This window comes from Tachypleus tridentatus, unplaced genomic scaffold, assembly GCF_004210375.1.
Source record: "Tachypleus tridentatus isolate NWPU-2018 unplaced genomic scaffold, ASM421037v1 Hic_cluster_1, whole genome shotgun sequence".
NCBI lineage: Eukaryota > Metazoa > Arthropoda > Merostomata > Xiphosura > Limulidae > Tachypleus > Tachypleus tridentatus.
Window position 1 is genome coordinate 23,940,726 of NW_027467777.1, and position 17,662 is coordinate 23,958,387.

The 17,662-nt window shown below is 29.7% G+C and overlaps 1 protein-coding gene across 1 annotated transcript in view; it reads left to right on the forward strand.

Moving 5' to 3' along the window:
- Positions 1-17,662, forward strand: part of LOC143241719 (uncharacterized) — a 92,919-nt gene that overhangs the window by 32,641 nt on the left and 42,616 nt on the right. Inside the window, exons 4-10 of the mRNA XM_076484945.1 lie at positions 56-139; positions 1,637-1,702; positions 2,655-2,712; positions 2,833-2,919; positions 4,833-4,909; positions 7,338-7,479; positions 9,078-9,204. Coding sequence (XP_076341060.1) covers positions 56-139; positions 1,637-1,702; positions 2,655-2,712; positions 2,833-2,919; positions 4,833-4,909; positions 7,338-7,479; positions 9,078-9,204 — 641 coding nt within the window. The remainder of the gene's footprint in view (positions 1-55; positions 140-1,636; positions 1,703-2,654; positions 2,713-2,832; positions 2,920-4,832; positions 4,910-7,337; positions 7,480-9,077; positions 9,205-17,662) is intronic.

The following is a 17,662-nucleotide window of genomic DNA, read 5'->3' on the forward strand; positions in this document are numbered from 1 at the left end:
AAACTCGATGATCTTTAAATAGTTTCTCAATACTGACTTTCTTCTAATAATTTAGTGACCAAAGTACCAAAGAACTACTAAAGGATTTACCAGTTTTACCAACAAGTGTACTGAAGACTTGCCCGTCTTTACATGTATGGTAAGATCTGATTGGTTTCTGTCTCTTTTACCATGCAGTTGTCACTCTTTATTTATTCAGATCTCTCCTGTGATAAATGGACAAATTTTTATCATGTTTGAATAAATATCTGACTAAAAATAGATACAATATTATAAGATGCTGATAAGACTTAACTGATTATCATAAAACTACACAACGAGTTGTTTGTACTCAACCCAACGTGAGTTTAGAAATCCTAATTTTAGCGTTTTAAGCTCTCAGCTTTACCAACGAGCTAAAGATACGTTTTTAGGTCTTACTTCATGTAGAGTTAGAATTTTAAAGCAGTTTGGAGACAGTTCTGTTTTTAAATGTCGAATAATTGATTGTCTTTAAAGTGATTTTAAACTGTTGTTTTCTGAGGAGGATTATTTGTTTAATTCTAAAACCTTGGCCAACATTCGAACTCTTCCTTAGTTGTTTTTCAGTCATCCTTGAAACGTCAAATATGTTACTTACACATCCTGCCATCTCTTGGGATATGTTTGAACTATATTAACTTTCGCTGTACTAGTGAAAGAGGGATAGAAAATCAGAGACCTACTTTAGGATAATTCTAAGGGTTATATTTTAGTCATCAAAATTCACCCTTTCATGATAAATTTTTGTGTTTACAGGAAATTTATCTTTCAGAGTTGTTCCTTTTTATTCATGTTTTAAAAAAATATTTCTCGCATTTTTTAAAAAATATATTATTATTAATCAAAATAGTGTTAACGTATTTACACTAATTCAGATTTCTCAACGACTTTCAAAATAAAAGTCACTTTGTTTTTATCTGGTCCTACTTTGTGGTCTGTGTATTAAACGTAAAGCAAGCACGTGCGCATAAGAATAAGGCATGGCTTTATTATTTATCAAGTTTACTTCTAGGAATTTCAACACCAAGATAAGAAAACAATTGTTGGTGTGTTAACAAACTATGAGCGTTGAGGATATAGTTCTGAGTAGTTTATGTTAATCTCAAAGATCTATTAAAAATTAATGTTTTTTTAGTAAAAAGTTACAATTTCTAAAATGTTAGAATAAATATTCTCTAAATTACATTAGGAATGTAGGCTTTTTTTTTAGTATTTAAAGCAAAAACTCACAATTTGTGCTTCAAATCAGGTTGGGTATGTTTAGTGAGCTCCAAATGTGGGTTGGAGATTTTCTTATTTATGTCCCTACGTCTCAGAAGCACTGCTTTGGGGCAGTGTGCACGTGATAAGAGTAACAGTCAAATCTCACTATTAAAGGGTCTAGTTGAAGAGTTAGCAGTAGGTGCAGTTCATCTTCTGTATACCTTTTAATCTCTCAGTTGTAAATTAGGGACAGTCAGTACAGATAGCTCTTTGTGTAGCTTTGAGAAATTTTCCAAACACCAACCACCACTGGTTGTGGTTATATATTTTTGTATAAATATTAAAGATTTCCAAATATTGTGTAAATCTATAGGAATTGTTTATATGAGAAGAGTTTTACTTTTGAATTTAGTGAAGACAAAGTTACAAAGATCTACAAGAACCTGAAAGGGACTTCTCGAGGAAGTGCTGTGGTGAAGTGAGTATTAAAACCGTGAATGTAAATGGTTTAGATAGTGATATGATAAGGCTTAATATAGCTCTTTAAGCTACTAGAATTCAGCCATATTTAAAAAATCAGATATCACGTAATGAATCAGAAATCTTATTTTAGTGCAAACTCACGTTCGGTCCACTGCAGAGAATCGAACGACATATTTTAACATTTTAAGTCCATAAACCTATAGCTAGTCCACTCAGACCCTGCTAACCATTATTTTAAATATTTCTAAAAAATCACAATTATCCTTTTCTTTCACAATTTGATAAATTTATTATTTATTGTAAGATAATTATCTAATTAGTGATGGATAGTACAGGTTAATTATGAAAAATTAAATACATTGTTACACAATAAACACCTAATGTATCACACGCCAGAGAGCACCTTATAAATATTAATCAGATTATTACCAGAATCCTAACTCTGATAAGAAATCTTATACTTAATGAAATTCTAACCCTTGTAAGAAATAACCTCATACTTGCGAGGTTTCAAATACTCACAATACAGCTTTTACAGTGATCACACAGTAAATTAAAACACATGCTGTTCTCGATATTTCAATGAGTGGAAAACTGTGATATATGTAAATATGTTAGACGAGAAACACTGCAGTTATTGATTTTATGAACCTTCACTTTGAAACAACCCTTTCTGTTTTTGTTTCTCTTGTCATTTGATATACTTACAACGTTTTTTAATCATTCATATCTTGGTTTTTAATTTTCAGAAACATATTTCTGGTAATAGAGAAGTATGAAAAATATTATTTGGTTTATTAAACGCTCTTAAAAGTATAGACTTTTGGTGTTGTTACCAACTCTTGAATTGTATGTAAATAACGTTTATCCATTTCATGTCTATTCCAATTCTAGACAATGACATATTAATTAAAACACAAATTAACATTAGTTTTCTCCTACTATAGATACATGAAAATTGTAGAACGTTTTCCAGCCTACGGTGTGCATTATTATGAAGTAAAGGTTAGTAGCATTCTTTTGAAACTGAATGAGCAAGAAAGAAGAAAAAACTTGAAGGAAATCTTATTTATTTTATTCAAAAATAAAAATCCTGACATTTAAACCCTTTCATTTTGTATTTAGGACAAAGAAGGATTCCCTTGGTGGATTGGATTGAGTTATAAAGGAATCGGTCAGTACGATTATATCGACAAGAAAACCCCCAGAAAGGTAAGTACATATCATATGTATAATTATAATCAACAAAACTACTTAACCCGTTTCAGATAATGTTGTCACATTATATGTATAATTATAATTAACAAAACTACTTAACCTGTTTCAGATAATGTTGTCATATCATATGTATAATTATAATCAACAAAACTACTTAACCTGTTTCAGATAATGTTGTCACATCATATGTATAATTATAATCAACAAAACTACTTAACCTGTTTCAGATAATGTTGTCACATCATATGTATAATTATAATCAACAAAACTACTTAACCCGTTTCAGATAATGTTGTCACATCATATGTATAATTATAATCAACAAAACTACTTAACCTGTTTCAGATAATGTTGTCACATCATATGTATAATTATAATCAACAAAACTACTTAACCCGTTTCAGATAATGTTGTCACATCATATGTATAATTATAATCAACAAAACTACTTAACCCGTTTCAGATAATGTTGTCACATCATATGTATAATTATAATCAACAAAACTACTTAACCAGTTTCAGATAATGTTGTCACATCATATGTATAATTATAATCAACAAAACTACTTAACCTGTTTCAGATAATGTTGTCACATCATATGTATAATTATAATCAACAAAACTACTTAACCTGTTTCAAATAATGTTGTCACATCATATGTATAATTATAATCAACAAAACTACTTAATCTATTCAAGGTAATCTTGTCCAATGGTATTAGCATAATTGTAATCAACAAAATTACTTAACCTGTTCCAGGTAATCTTATAAACTGTTCTAGGTAATCTTGTCTAATGGTATTAACACAATCATAATCAACAAAATTACTTAACCTGTTCCAGGTAATCTTGTCTAATGGTTTAAGTTACTAATTTCACTCTGGTACCCAATGCAACACTGCACTGTATAATCCCACATGGTGCAACATGGTGTCATATGGTACTACCTTATGCAATATACTGTCACATGGTGCTATTTAATACTGCATACTGTCACATGGTGCATCATAGTGTTAGTTGCAAGGTGACAAAAAACCCACTTGAAGTCAAAATGTATATCAGGATTTCTGGTATGGGTATTAGCACTTTTACTAATAAAGCAGAGAACAGTGTTACAGTTTTCGATATTTTGACCATTTTAGGTCATCTTCAGATTAACAAAGAGTGAAGATTAACCTGTTAACCTGAAGATGACCTAAAATGGTCAAAATATCATTCTTTTCTTTATTAGTAAAAGCGTTAATTTATATATATGAGCCCTCCTGAGATACATAGTGTCACATGATGCATCATAGTGTCATCTGTGGCTACATAATACTACATACTGCCACATGGTGCAACATAGTGTCATATGGTACTACAGTGTACTACATGGTGCATTGTAGTGTCATATGGTGCTACATAATATTACATACTGCCATGTGGTGCATTGTAGTGCCACATGGTGCTACATGATATTACATACTGCCATGTGGTGTGTCGTAGTGCCTTACAATCTTACAAAGCACCATATGTTACAACACACTTCTATATATTACTATATCTTCCTATATAAAATCTGTGCTCTGAAATACATTAAACTTTTATATTAGACATTTGAATTATTAGCCTAAATAACTGTATTTCTTTTTTATATTTCTACTGGTGTTGGATATTTGTGGAAATAGTTCTCAAAACATGCACAACAACAACTGTGACTTTTCATGTTCAATGATACCAATTACTTGAAGTGTTACTACAAATTAAATTGGTAAAATCTGAACACAAACTGATACATTTAAACAAATCAAATGTACCACTGACTGTTACATCTTGACTCTGGTGTTACTAAATATGTTGTATCAACTGCTACATCCTCAGAATGTTTCTTGTTACCAGCAGTCTTACAATTATTCTCTTCTTTCCAGTTGTTTCCGTGGGAGAAACTGGAAAACGTGTACTTTAAACAAAGGAAATTTTCCTTTGAAGTTCACAAGCGAAGAAGGTAAACTGTTTTATTTATTGTTCAGTTATTTTTTAATTACATTAGTGGAACCAGTTGGAGTTCATAATTTGTATCTGATTACGTGGTTTTTGCTTTGCTGTACATGCACAAATGTATGTATCTCATATTTATTATGTATTATTTCAAACTGTTTTTATTTTATTATTAAAGATGCTATTTTGCAGCTAAATGTGAAGTTATTTAAACCAGAAATAAATCTAAATTTTCATTTTGCTACACCCACTTGTACTTTATCTAATACTGTACATCTTAAACATCCACTCACACTTTATCTAACAACTGTACATCTTGAACATCCACTCATACTTTATCTAACAACTGTACATCTTGAACATCCACTCATACTTTATCTAACAACTGTACATCTTGAACATCCACTCACACTTTATCTAACAACTGTACATCTTGAACATCCACTCATACTTTATCTAACAACTGTACATCTTGAACATCCACTCATACTTTATCTAACAACTGTACATCTTGAACATCTACTCACACTTTATCTAACAACTGTACATCTTGAACATCCACTCATACTTTATCTAACAACTGTACATCTTGAACATCCACTCATACTTTATCTAACAACTGTACATCTTGATAAAGCCCTTTGGTGCAGTGTAGTTTCCATTACAGAGAACTGTGTTATGAGCTGTCATTTCCAAACTACACCACACTTTCCTGTATGGTTTTCATATTCTACCTAGCTTATGAGGATAAAGGGTTTGCAATGCACATAAATCCATAGGCACTGCATTTCGTTGCTTGATCTTATGTGTTTGTATAGAATAGCACGAGTAACAATTGGATTATCCAATGAATCGAAATATTCGACAACTGAACAGAATATATTGGGGAAGCAGTTCGTGGACATGTGGCTTCTGTCACTTTCAAGATAGAGATTTATATTTATTATGTTGCACACTGTTGCCTGGGGCATGTGGGGATTGGTGAATTCTCACCTTTTATAAGAAACTGTACTTTGCTTAACATAGTTAGGGTATAACTTGTTGTAGGTCTATGTCTAATTAACCCTTGTTTTGCAGAGTTTATTTGTATTTCTTTGATTACAAGTACCAGTAAGTACAAGTTGTATCCTAACCTTTTAAACTCTAAATCATGAAGTTGAACATATCTTTATAATCTGAATGTAGTTCTTATACAGAGATTTATACAGAGATATAGAGATTTATATTTATTATGTTGCACACTGTTGTCTGGGGCATGTGGGGATTGGTGAATTCTCACCTTTTATAAGAAACTGTACTTTGCTTAACATAGTTAGGGTATAACTTGTTGTAGGTCTATGTCTAATTAACCCTTGTTTTGCAGTGTTTATTTGTATTTCTTTGATTACAAGTACCAGTAAGTACAAGTTATATCCTAACCTTTTAAACTCTAAATCATGAAGTTGAACATATCTTTATAATCTGAATGTAGTTCTTATACATTCTATTCCAGCATTACATTACATAAACTGCAGTTGTCATGTTTCTTGTAATTCTGCATGTTCAAATTTGTTTTAAATAATACAAACTCAGCAATGTATTTATTATTATAGTTGTTTAAGTGTCATTATGTTTTAGACCACGTTGGATCAGTGGTAAGCCTAATGTCTTTTAACATTATAATACAAGTTTCAGTATTGGGCACAGTACAGATAGTCTGTGACATAGGTTCATGCTTGTCAGCAACAAACTAAATCTTGCATTATATTTTTACCAAAGTAAATAAACTTCATGGTCTAGCTTTCTTCAGGTAAGATAAATAGAATGAATAATTTTTACATGGATTGGGTTTCATAAGATACTGATTTAGGAACTTGGATATCATAGACTAATCTCTATAATTATCTAAAGTATAGCAAACTTTAACAACAGTCTCCCAATGGGTCAGTACTAAGTCTAAAAGCTCACAACTTAATAAAAATGGTTTGAATACTTGTGACAGGTACAGTACAGATAGTTTATTTTGTACTTTTGTGCTTAAAATCAAGCAAACTGTTCATACATTGTAGTGACTGGTCACTTTATCTTCTGTTGTATTCAAACCAAACTTTACCATCAATCTCTTTAACCCCTTAGAAAATATTTACACAGTAGTGGGTGAGGATTATCAAGTATTAAATATCTGTATATACAGTAGTGGATGACATCTTAATAGCATGAAGTAGATGTTTATATAGTAGTGGATGACATCTTAACAGCATGAAGTAGATGTTTATATAGTAGTGGATGACATCTTAATAGCACGAAGTAGATGTTTACACAGTAGTGGATGACATCTTAACAGCATGAAGTAGATGTTTATGCAGTAGTTATTGAAGGTTCCCTAGCACTAGTGTATTGAATTAACCAATAGATTTAGTATTTATTATGAATATGATTTTTCTTGCTCTTTGTAGAATCCAAACTACAAGAAGACCACTTGGACCAGGCAAACTCATTGTATATACATGGTTTGCCTCTGCTGCTTCCTTGGCAAAGACCATCTGGTTAATGGCTGTAGCACAACATCAGTTCTACTTGGACTGCAGTCATGGCAGGGTAAGTAAACAAGCACTGGATGTAGAGTAGGCTTAAATAACCTGGATATAGAATAGGTTTAGGTACACTGAGCTTGTAACAGTTATAATAACTAATAAGTTCAGTGCTTATACAGTAAAAGTTACATGTGAAAACTTATTCTTTTCTGCAATAAGCTACAATTGTTTTACTTACTTGTTTGCTATATCTTAAAGTATTTTTGTTAAAAAAATAAATATTTTGAATAATTGGGGTTGATGTGAGATTTGTGGGTGATACATTCACATTTTACTGTTTATCTGAAATTGGAACAAAGTGTTATTTATGTTTAAAACTATCATCCACTTCTTTATATAAAATCAAATAAACAATTTTGTATATACATTTTAAAGTAAACCCGTTTTCGTTTTTTAATTTTGTTTATCAATCTTCAGGTTATTGTGTTAAATAAAAACTAGATTCTATAAAACCTACGTGGAGATCTGGATTTCCGGTTAGTACATTGTTAATATTTTATTATTCTGTTAGATTAATTTAGTAAAATCTCAATTCTGTACAGTTACACATATAAAATCTGGATTGTTTATAAATGTTTTCTTTGTTTATCTGTTATAAAGTCATTACATGAATGTGTTAAAGCTTGACTGTGTACAAACCAACATTGACACTTAAGTTTGTTTTAGACTTTCCTGTTAGCTAGTTAGTTCTGAAAATTTAGTAATTTTTATCTTGTTTCTGATTTGAACAAAATTATTCCAAATAATGTTTTTGATAGAACCTGGAGCACACTGTAGATTGATTGGAAATTATTTTTACTGTATACATTCTATTGTAGATCATTTTGTAAACTATTTTTACTATCTACCTTCTATTGTAGATCATTTGATAAACTGTTTTTACTGTCTGCCTTCTATTGTAGATCATTTGATAAACTGTTTTTACTGTCTGCCTTCTACTGTAGATCATTTGGTAAACATTTTTACTGTCTGTTTTCTATTGTAGATCATTTGGTAAACTATTTTTATTGTCTGCCTTCTACTGTAGATCATTTGGTAAACATTTTTACTATCTGCCTTCTACTGTAGATCATTTGGTAAACATTTTTACTGTCTGTTTTCTATTGTAGATCATTTGATAAATTGTTTTTACTGTCTGCCTTCTAATGTAGATCATTTGATAAACTGTTTTTACTGTCTGCCCTCTATTGTAGATCCTTTGGTAAACTATTTACACTGTCTACCTTCTACCGTAGATCATTCGGTAAACATTTTTACTGTCTGCCTTCTATTGTAGATCATTTGACAAACTATTTTTACTATGTGCCTTCTACTGTAGATCATTTGGTAAACATTTTTACCGTCTGCCTTCTATTGTAGATCATTTGACAAACTATTTTTACTATGTGCCTTCTACTGTAGATCATTTGGTAAACATTTTTACTGTCTGCCTTGTACTGTAGATCATTTGGTAAACATTTTTACTGTCTGTCTTCTATTGTAGATCCTTTGGTAAACTGTTTTTGACTTTCTGCCTTCTGATAAGATTTCAAAAGGAACATATTATGTTAGTGACTAGGGTTCTAAGTCTCATTATTCTATCTCGTGTTTTTTTATTTTCAGGGTCCCATTAACTTATTACGTAACTATGAAGAAATAGCAGCTGAGCTATCAGGTAGTGTTACATGTTCTACACTGAGCTTGACAACAAGTAAGAGTTCGCCCAGCTTGTCGGTGTTCAAACATGAAGGCGAGTATATTTTGAGACCTATTGATGAAAACTCGAATTAGTTCAAGCTTTTTGTGTAGTTAGTTCATCTTTACATACATAACGATTTTATGTTTAATAGAAGTTAAACTGCATTAAAATGTGGTAAAGTCAGAATCTTGTGTGTCTAGATATGTAACACCATTATAATGAGACTAGAAATTATATTTTCTTCAATTACCAGTAATGTTTACGTCATAGCAGATAATGTCTGTAACCATAGCATCCAAACATGTTGGGGATATTCCATCTATCAGACAAGATCCAGACAGCAACTTTATTTTAACTGTTTTTGGTTCCTGTATCTCATATTAAATGTGGAGAACAATAATAATTAGATTCTTTAGTTTCATTATATTGTTTTGTTTGCTTTATATTGAGTTCATTATTGTTTTATAGTGGTGAGAGAATTACCCATTGAAAATTAATATATTTAACAGCATTAGAATTATTGATTTAAAATTATATATATATATATACATACATACATACATATATTAGTTTGTTATAACTTAAAAAACAACACCAAACAAAAATAAATTAAACAGAAAACAACTACACTAACTGAAAAAATCCCAGGTTACAAGCTATAATGTGGGATTATAAAATATACCCTAGGTTTTGAAGTGGAAAAGTAGGACCCAAATTGTGGTGGGGATACACCGTCTATAAGTCTTAACTTCTGTTTGCAAGTCTCACATAAGAAATAAAGAGTAGCAATAGATATAAAAATAAAAATTAGAAGAGCGAGATGTGGGTGCTCAAGCCCACAATGTTCCATATCTATATCAACCTTCACTGCCTGCAGACAGTTGTGGAAAGATGACTGCTCTTCCAAGTAAAGAATTAACTGAAATAAAAATAAGAAAATAAAGAAATAAGGTACTACCATATGGGGGTAAGTAGGTTGAAAACTTACCTCTTGAAGTTAGCATTCCAGCACCCAATATGGTAGAAAGGCACTAATTGACAGCACAGAAGATGTGTCAGATGTGTATAAAATAGACACAGACACATAAATAATATTGTTCAGCTAATAAGCTTATTAAATTTTCTGATTCAAATTACACTTCACTATCTCATTGCCACATTCATTATACAGTAGGAAACGTGTTTTTCTATAAAGAATCATATCTTGGTTATTACTGTATTATTAACACAAATATTTATAGTCTTACATATTATAATATATCCCAGATGAATCTCCTCTTTATTATGTTACATATTACAGTTTCAAGTAACCTGAAATTTTAATGTCAGTGTGTATCAAATTTATTATGTTTGCCAGTAAGATTGATATACAAAGTTTTCTTTATTAACACAAATATATCTTAATATTAAGAGTAATACAATTTATAATAATGGCTGTTACAAAGATTGATTTACATACGAAAGTTTTACAAACTCACAAACAATAATTAATCTCATATCTGGTTTAGAATTGAATATTTTATGGACAGTATCAGAGAGCAAATTATTTGTATGTTGATAGACAAATACACTTTATTTGACACTTACTCATGGAATTTGTTTCCTGACATACCTAATATTCTAATGTCTGAAGTTAATTCACTGTAGTTAAACTATTTGTAATATTCTATAAATGTTAATGTGGTCAAATATTAATATCACAGTTATAGCTTCCAAAGTTTATAGTATATTAACCATAGCAAACCAACAGTGTAAACTGTCTCTCATCGTGAAGTACCTAGCTACAGTATGTGTATATCATACTGTAGTACCTAGCTGCAGTGTACATAATCATACTGAAGTACCTAGCTACACTGCGTGTATGTCATGCTGAAGTACCTTGCTACAGTATATATAGTCACATTGAATAACCTAGCTACAGTTTGTATATTTCTTGCTGAAGTACTTAGCTATAATATGTATATATCACACTGAAGTACCTAGCTACACAGTGTATATATCATACTGAAATACCTAGTACAATGTGCACATATCATAGTAAAGTACCTAGCTACAGTGTGCATATATCATACTGAAGTACTTAGCTACAGTGTGAATATCATATTGAAGTACAGAGCTACACTATGTATATATGATACTAAAGTACCTTGTACAATGTATATCTATCATACTAATCTACCTCTCTACTGTGTGTATAAATAATACTGAAGTACCTAGCTACAATCTGTGTATACCATACTTAGATACCTAGCTAGACTCTGTGTATATCATACTGAAGTTCCTAGCTACAGTGTGTATATAATCATATTGAAGTACCTAGTTACAGTATGTATATATCATACTAAAGTACCTAGTTACTGAAGTACAGTGTACATCATGATGTTAAAGTACCTAGCTACAGTACGTATATAATCATATTAAAGTACCTAGTTACATTATGTATATATCATACTAAAGTACCTAGTTACTGAAGTACAGTGTATATAATGATGTTAAAGTACCGAGCTACAGTACGTATATAATCATATTGAAGTACCTAGTTACAGTATGTATATATCATACCAAAGTACCTGTTACTGAAGTACAGTGTATATAATGATGTTAAAGTACCTAGCTACAGTACGTATATAATCATATTAAAGTACCTAGTTACAGTATGTATATATCATACTAAAGTACCTAGTTACTGAAGTACAGTGTATATAATGATGTTAAAGTACCTAGCTACAGTACGTATATAATCATATTAAAGTACCTAGTTACAGTATGTATATATCATACTAAAGTACCTAGTTACTGAAGTACAGTGTATATAATGATGTTAAAGTACCTAGCTACAGTACGTATATAATCATATTAAAGTACCTAGTTACAGTATGTATATATCATACTAAAGTACCTAGTTACTGAAGTACAGTGTATATAATGATGTTAAAGTACCTAGCTACAGTACGTGTATAATTATATTAAAGTACCTAGTTACAGTATGTATATATCATTCTAAAATACCTAGTTACTGAAGTACAGTGTATATAATGATGTTAAAGTACCTAGCTATAGTACGTATACAATCATATTAAAGTTACCTAGTTACAGTACGTATATATCATATTAAAGTACCTAGTTACAGTATGTATATATCATACTAAAGTGCCTAGTTACTGAAGTACAGTGTATATATTGATGTTAAAGTACCTAGCTACAGTACTTATATAATCATATTAAAGTACCTAGTTACTGAAGTACAGTGTATATATTGATGTGAAAGTACCTAGCTACAGTACGTATATAATCATATTAAAGTACCTAGTTACATTATGTATATATCATACTAAAGTACCTAGTTACTGAAGTACAGTGTATATAATGATGTTAAAGTACCTAGCTACAGTACGTATATAATCATATTAAAGTACCTAGTTACATTATGTATATATCATACTAAAGTACCTAGTTACTGAAGTACAGTGTATATAATGATGTTAAAGTACCTAGCTACAGTACGTATATAATCATATTAAAGTACCTAGTTACAGTATGTATATATCATACTAAAGTACCTAGTTACTGAAGTACATTGTACATAATGATGTTAAAGTACCTAGCTACAGTACGTATATAATTATATTAAAGTACCTAGTTACAGTATGTATATATCATATTAAAGTACCTAGTTACAGTATGTATATATCATACTAAAGTGCCTAGTTAATGAAGTACAGTGTATATAATGATGTTAAAGTACCTAGCTACAGTAGTATATAATCATATTAAAGTACCTAGTTACAGTATGTATATATCATACTAAAGTACCTAGTTACTGAAGTACAGTGTATATAATGATGTTAAAGTACTTAGCTACAGTACCTATATAATCATATTAAAGTACCTAGTTACAGTATGTATATATCATACTAAAGTACCTAGTTACTGAAGTACAGTGTATATAATGATGTTAAAGTACCTGGCTACAGTACGTATATAATCATATTAAAGTACCTAGTAATATAATGTATATATCATACTAAAGTACCTAGTTACTGAAGTACAGTGTATATAATGATGTTAAAGTACCTAGCTACAGTACGTATATAATCATATTAAAGTACCTAGTTACAGTATGTATATATCATATTAAAGTACCTAGTTACAGTATGTATATATCATACTAAAGTGCCTAGTTAATGAAGTACAGTGTATATAATGATGTTAAAGTACCTAGCTACAGTACGTATATAATGATGTTAAAGTACCTAGCTACAGTACGCATACAATCATATTAAAGTACCTAGTTACTGAAGTACAGTGTATATATTGATGTGAAAGTACCTAGTTACAGTATGTATATATCATATTAAAGCACCTAGTTACAGTATGTATATATCATACTAAAGTGCCTAGTTAATGAAGTACAGTGTATATAATGATGTTAAAGTACCTAGCTACAGTAGTATATAATCATATTAAAGTACCTAGTTACAGTATGTATATATCATACTAAAGTACCTAGTTACTGAAGTACAGTGTATATAATGATGTTAAAGTACTTAGCTACAGTACCTATATAATCATATTAAAGTACCTAGTTACAGTATGTATATATCATACTAAAGTACCTAGTTACTGAAGTACAGTGTATATAATGATGTTAAAGTACCTGGCTACAGTACGTATATAATCATATTAAAGTACCTAGTTATATTATGTATATATCATACTAAAGTACCTAGTTACTGAAGTACAGTGTATATAATGATGTTAAAGTACCTAGCTACAGTAGTATATAATCATATTAAAGTACCTAGTTACAGTATGTATATATCATACTAAAGTGTCTAGTTAATGAAGTACAGTGTATATAATGATGTTAAAGTACCTAGCTACAGTACGTATATAATGATGTTAAAGTACCTAGCTACAGTACGTGTATAATCATATTAAAGTATCTAGTTACAATATGTATATATCATATTAAAGTACCTAGTTACACTATGTATATATCATACTAAAGTACCTAGTTACTGAAGTACAGTGTATATAATGATGTTAAAGTACCTAGCTACAGTACGTATATAATCATATTAAAGTACCTAGTTACAGTATGTATATATCATACTAAAGTACCTAGTTACTGAAGTACAGTGTATATAATGATGTTAAAGTTACCAGCTACAGTACCTATATAATCATATTAAAGTACCTAGTTACAGTATGTATATATCATACTAAAGTACCTAGTTACTGAAGTACAGTGTATATAATGATGTTAAAGTACCTGGCTACAGTACGTATATAATCATATTAAAGTACCTAGTAATATAATGTATATATCATACTAAAGTACCTAGTTACTGAAGTACAGTGTATATAATGATGTTAAAGTACCTAGCTACAGTACGTATATAATCATATTAAAGTACCTAGTTACAGTATGTATATATCATATTAAAGTACCTAGTTACAGTATGTATATATCATACTAAAGTACCTAGTTACTGAAGTACAGTGTATATAATGATGTTAAAGTACCTAGCTACAGTACGTGTATAATCATATTGAAGTACCTAGTTACATTATGTATATATCATACTAAAGTACCTAGTTACTGAAGTACAGTGTATATAATGATGTTAAAGTACCTAGTTACAGTATGTATATATCATATTAAAGTACCTAGTTACAGTATGTATATATCATACTAAAGTGCCTAGTTAATGAAATACAGTGTATATAATGATGTTAAAGTACCTAGCTACAGTAGTATATAATCATATTAAAGTACCTAGTTACAGTATGTATATATCATACTAAAGTACCTAGTTACTGAAGTACAGTGTATATAATGATGTTAAAGTACTTAGCTACAGTACCTATATAATCATATTAAAGTACCTAGTTACAGTATGTATATATCATACTAAAGTACCTAGTTACTGAAGTACAGTGTATATAATGATGTTAAAGTACCTAGCTACAGTACGTATATAATCATATTAAAGTACCTAGTTACAGTATGTATATATCATACTAAAGTGCCTAGTTAATGAAGTACAGTGTATATAATGATGTTAAAGTACCTAGCTACAGTACGTATATAATCATATTGAAGTACCTAGTTACATTATGTATATATCATACTAAAGTACCTAGTTACTGAAGTACAGTGTATATAATGATGTTAAAGTACTTAGCTACAGTACCTATATAATCATATTAAAGTACCTAGTTACAGTATGTATATATCATACTAAAGTACCTAGTTACTGAAGTACAGTGTACATAATGATGTTAAAGTACCTAGCTACAGTACGTATATAATCATATTAAAGTACCTAGTTACAGTATGTATATATCATATTAAAGTACCTAGTTACAGTATGTATATATCATACTAAAGTACCTAGTTACTGAAGTACAGTGTATATAATGATGTTAAAGTACCTAGCTACAGTACGTATATAATCATATTAAAGTACCTAGTTACAGTATGTATATATCATACTAAAGTTACCTAGTTACTGAAGTACAGTGTATTACCAGTGTATATAATGATGTTAAAGTACCTAGTTACAGTATGTATATATCATATTAAAAGTACCTAGTTACATTATGTATATATCATACTAAAGTACCTAGTTACTGAAATACAGTGTATATATGATGTTAAAGTACCTAGCTACAGTACGTATATATAATCATATTAAAGTACCTAGTTACATTATGTATATATCATACTAAAGTACCTAGTTACTGAAGTACAGTGTATATAATGATGTTAAAGTACCTAGCTACAGTACGTATATAATCATATTAAAGTACCTAGTTACAGTATGTATATATCATACTAAAGTACCTAGTTACTGAAGTACAGTGTATATAATGATGTTAAAGTACCTAGCTACAGTACGTATATAATCATATTAAAGCACCTAGTTACAGTATGTATATATCATATTAAAGTACCCTAGTTACAGTATGTATATATCATACTAAAGTACCTAGTTAATGAAGTACAGTGTATATAATGATGTTAAAGTACCTAGCTACAGTATGTATATAATCATATTAAAGTACCTAGTTACAGTATGTATATATCATACTAAAGTACCTAGTTACTGAAGTACAGTGTATATAATGATGTTAAAGTACCTAGCTACAGTACGTATATAATCATATTAAAGTACCTAGTTACAGTATGTATATATCATACTAAAGTACCTAGTTACTGAAGTACAGTGTATATAATGATGTTAAAGTACCTAGCTACAGTACGTATATAATCATATTAAAGTACCTAGTTACATTATGTATATATCATACTAAAGTTACCTAGTTACTGAAGTACAGTGTATATAATGATGTTAAAGTACCTAGCTACAGTACGTATATAATCATATTAAAGTACCTAGTTACAGTATGTATATATCATATTAAAAGTACCTAGTTACAGTATGTATATATCATACTAAAGTGCCTAGTTACTGAAGTACAGTGTATATAATGATGTTAAAGTACCTAGCTACAGTACGTATATAATCATATTAAAGTACCTAGTTACAGTATGTATATATCATACTAAAGTACCTAGTTACTGAAGTACAGTGTATATAATGATGTTAAAGTACCTTAGCTACAGTACGTATATAATCATATTAAAGTACCTAGTTACAGTATGTATATATCATACTAAAGTTACCTAGTTACTGAAGTACAGTGTATATAATGATGTTAAAGTACCTAGCTACAGTACAGTATATATATCATATTAAAATTACCTAGTTACAGTAATGTATATATCATACTAAAGTACCTAGTTACTGAGTACAGTGTATATAATGATGTTAAAGTACCTAGCTACAGTACGTATATAATCATATTAAAGTACCTAGTTACAGTATGTATATATCATATTAAAGTTACCTAGTTACAGTATGTATATATCATACTAAAGTACCTAGTTACTGAAGTACAGTGTATATAATGATGTTAAAGTACCTAGCTACAGTACGTATATAATCATATTAAAGTACCTAGTTACAGTATGTATATATCATACTAAAGTTACCTAGTTACTGAAGTACAGTGTATATAATGATGTTAAAGTACCTACTACAGTAGCTACAGTACATACTATATAATCATATTAAAGTACCTAGTTACAGTATGTATATATCATACTAAAGTACCTAGTTACTGAAGTACAGTGTATATAATGATGTTAAAGTACCTAGCTACAGTACGTATATAATCATATTAAAGTACCTAGTTACAGTATGTATATATCATACTAAAGTACCTAGTTACTGAAGTACAGTGTATATAATGATGTTAAAGTACCTAGCTACAGTACGTATATAATCATATTAAAGTACCTAGTTACAATATGTATATCATATTAAAGTACCTAGTTACAGTATGTATATATCATACTAAAGTACCTAGTTACTGAAGTACAGTGTATATAATGATGTTAAAGTACCTAGCTACAGTACGTATATAATCATATTAA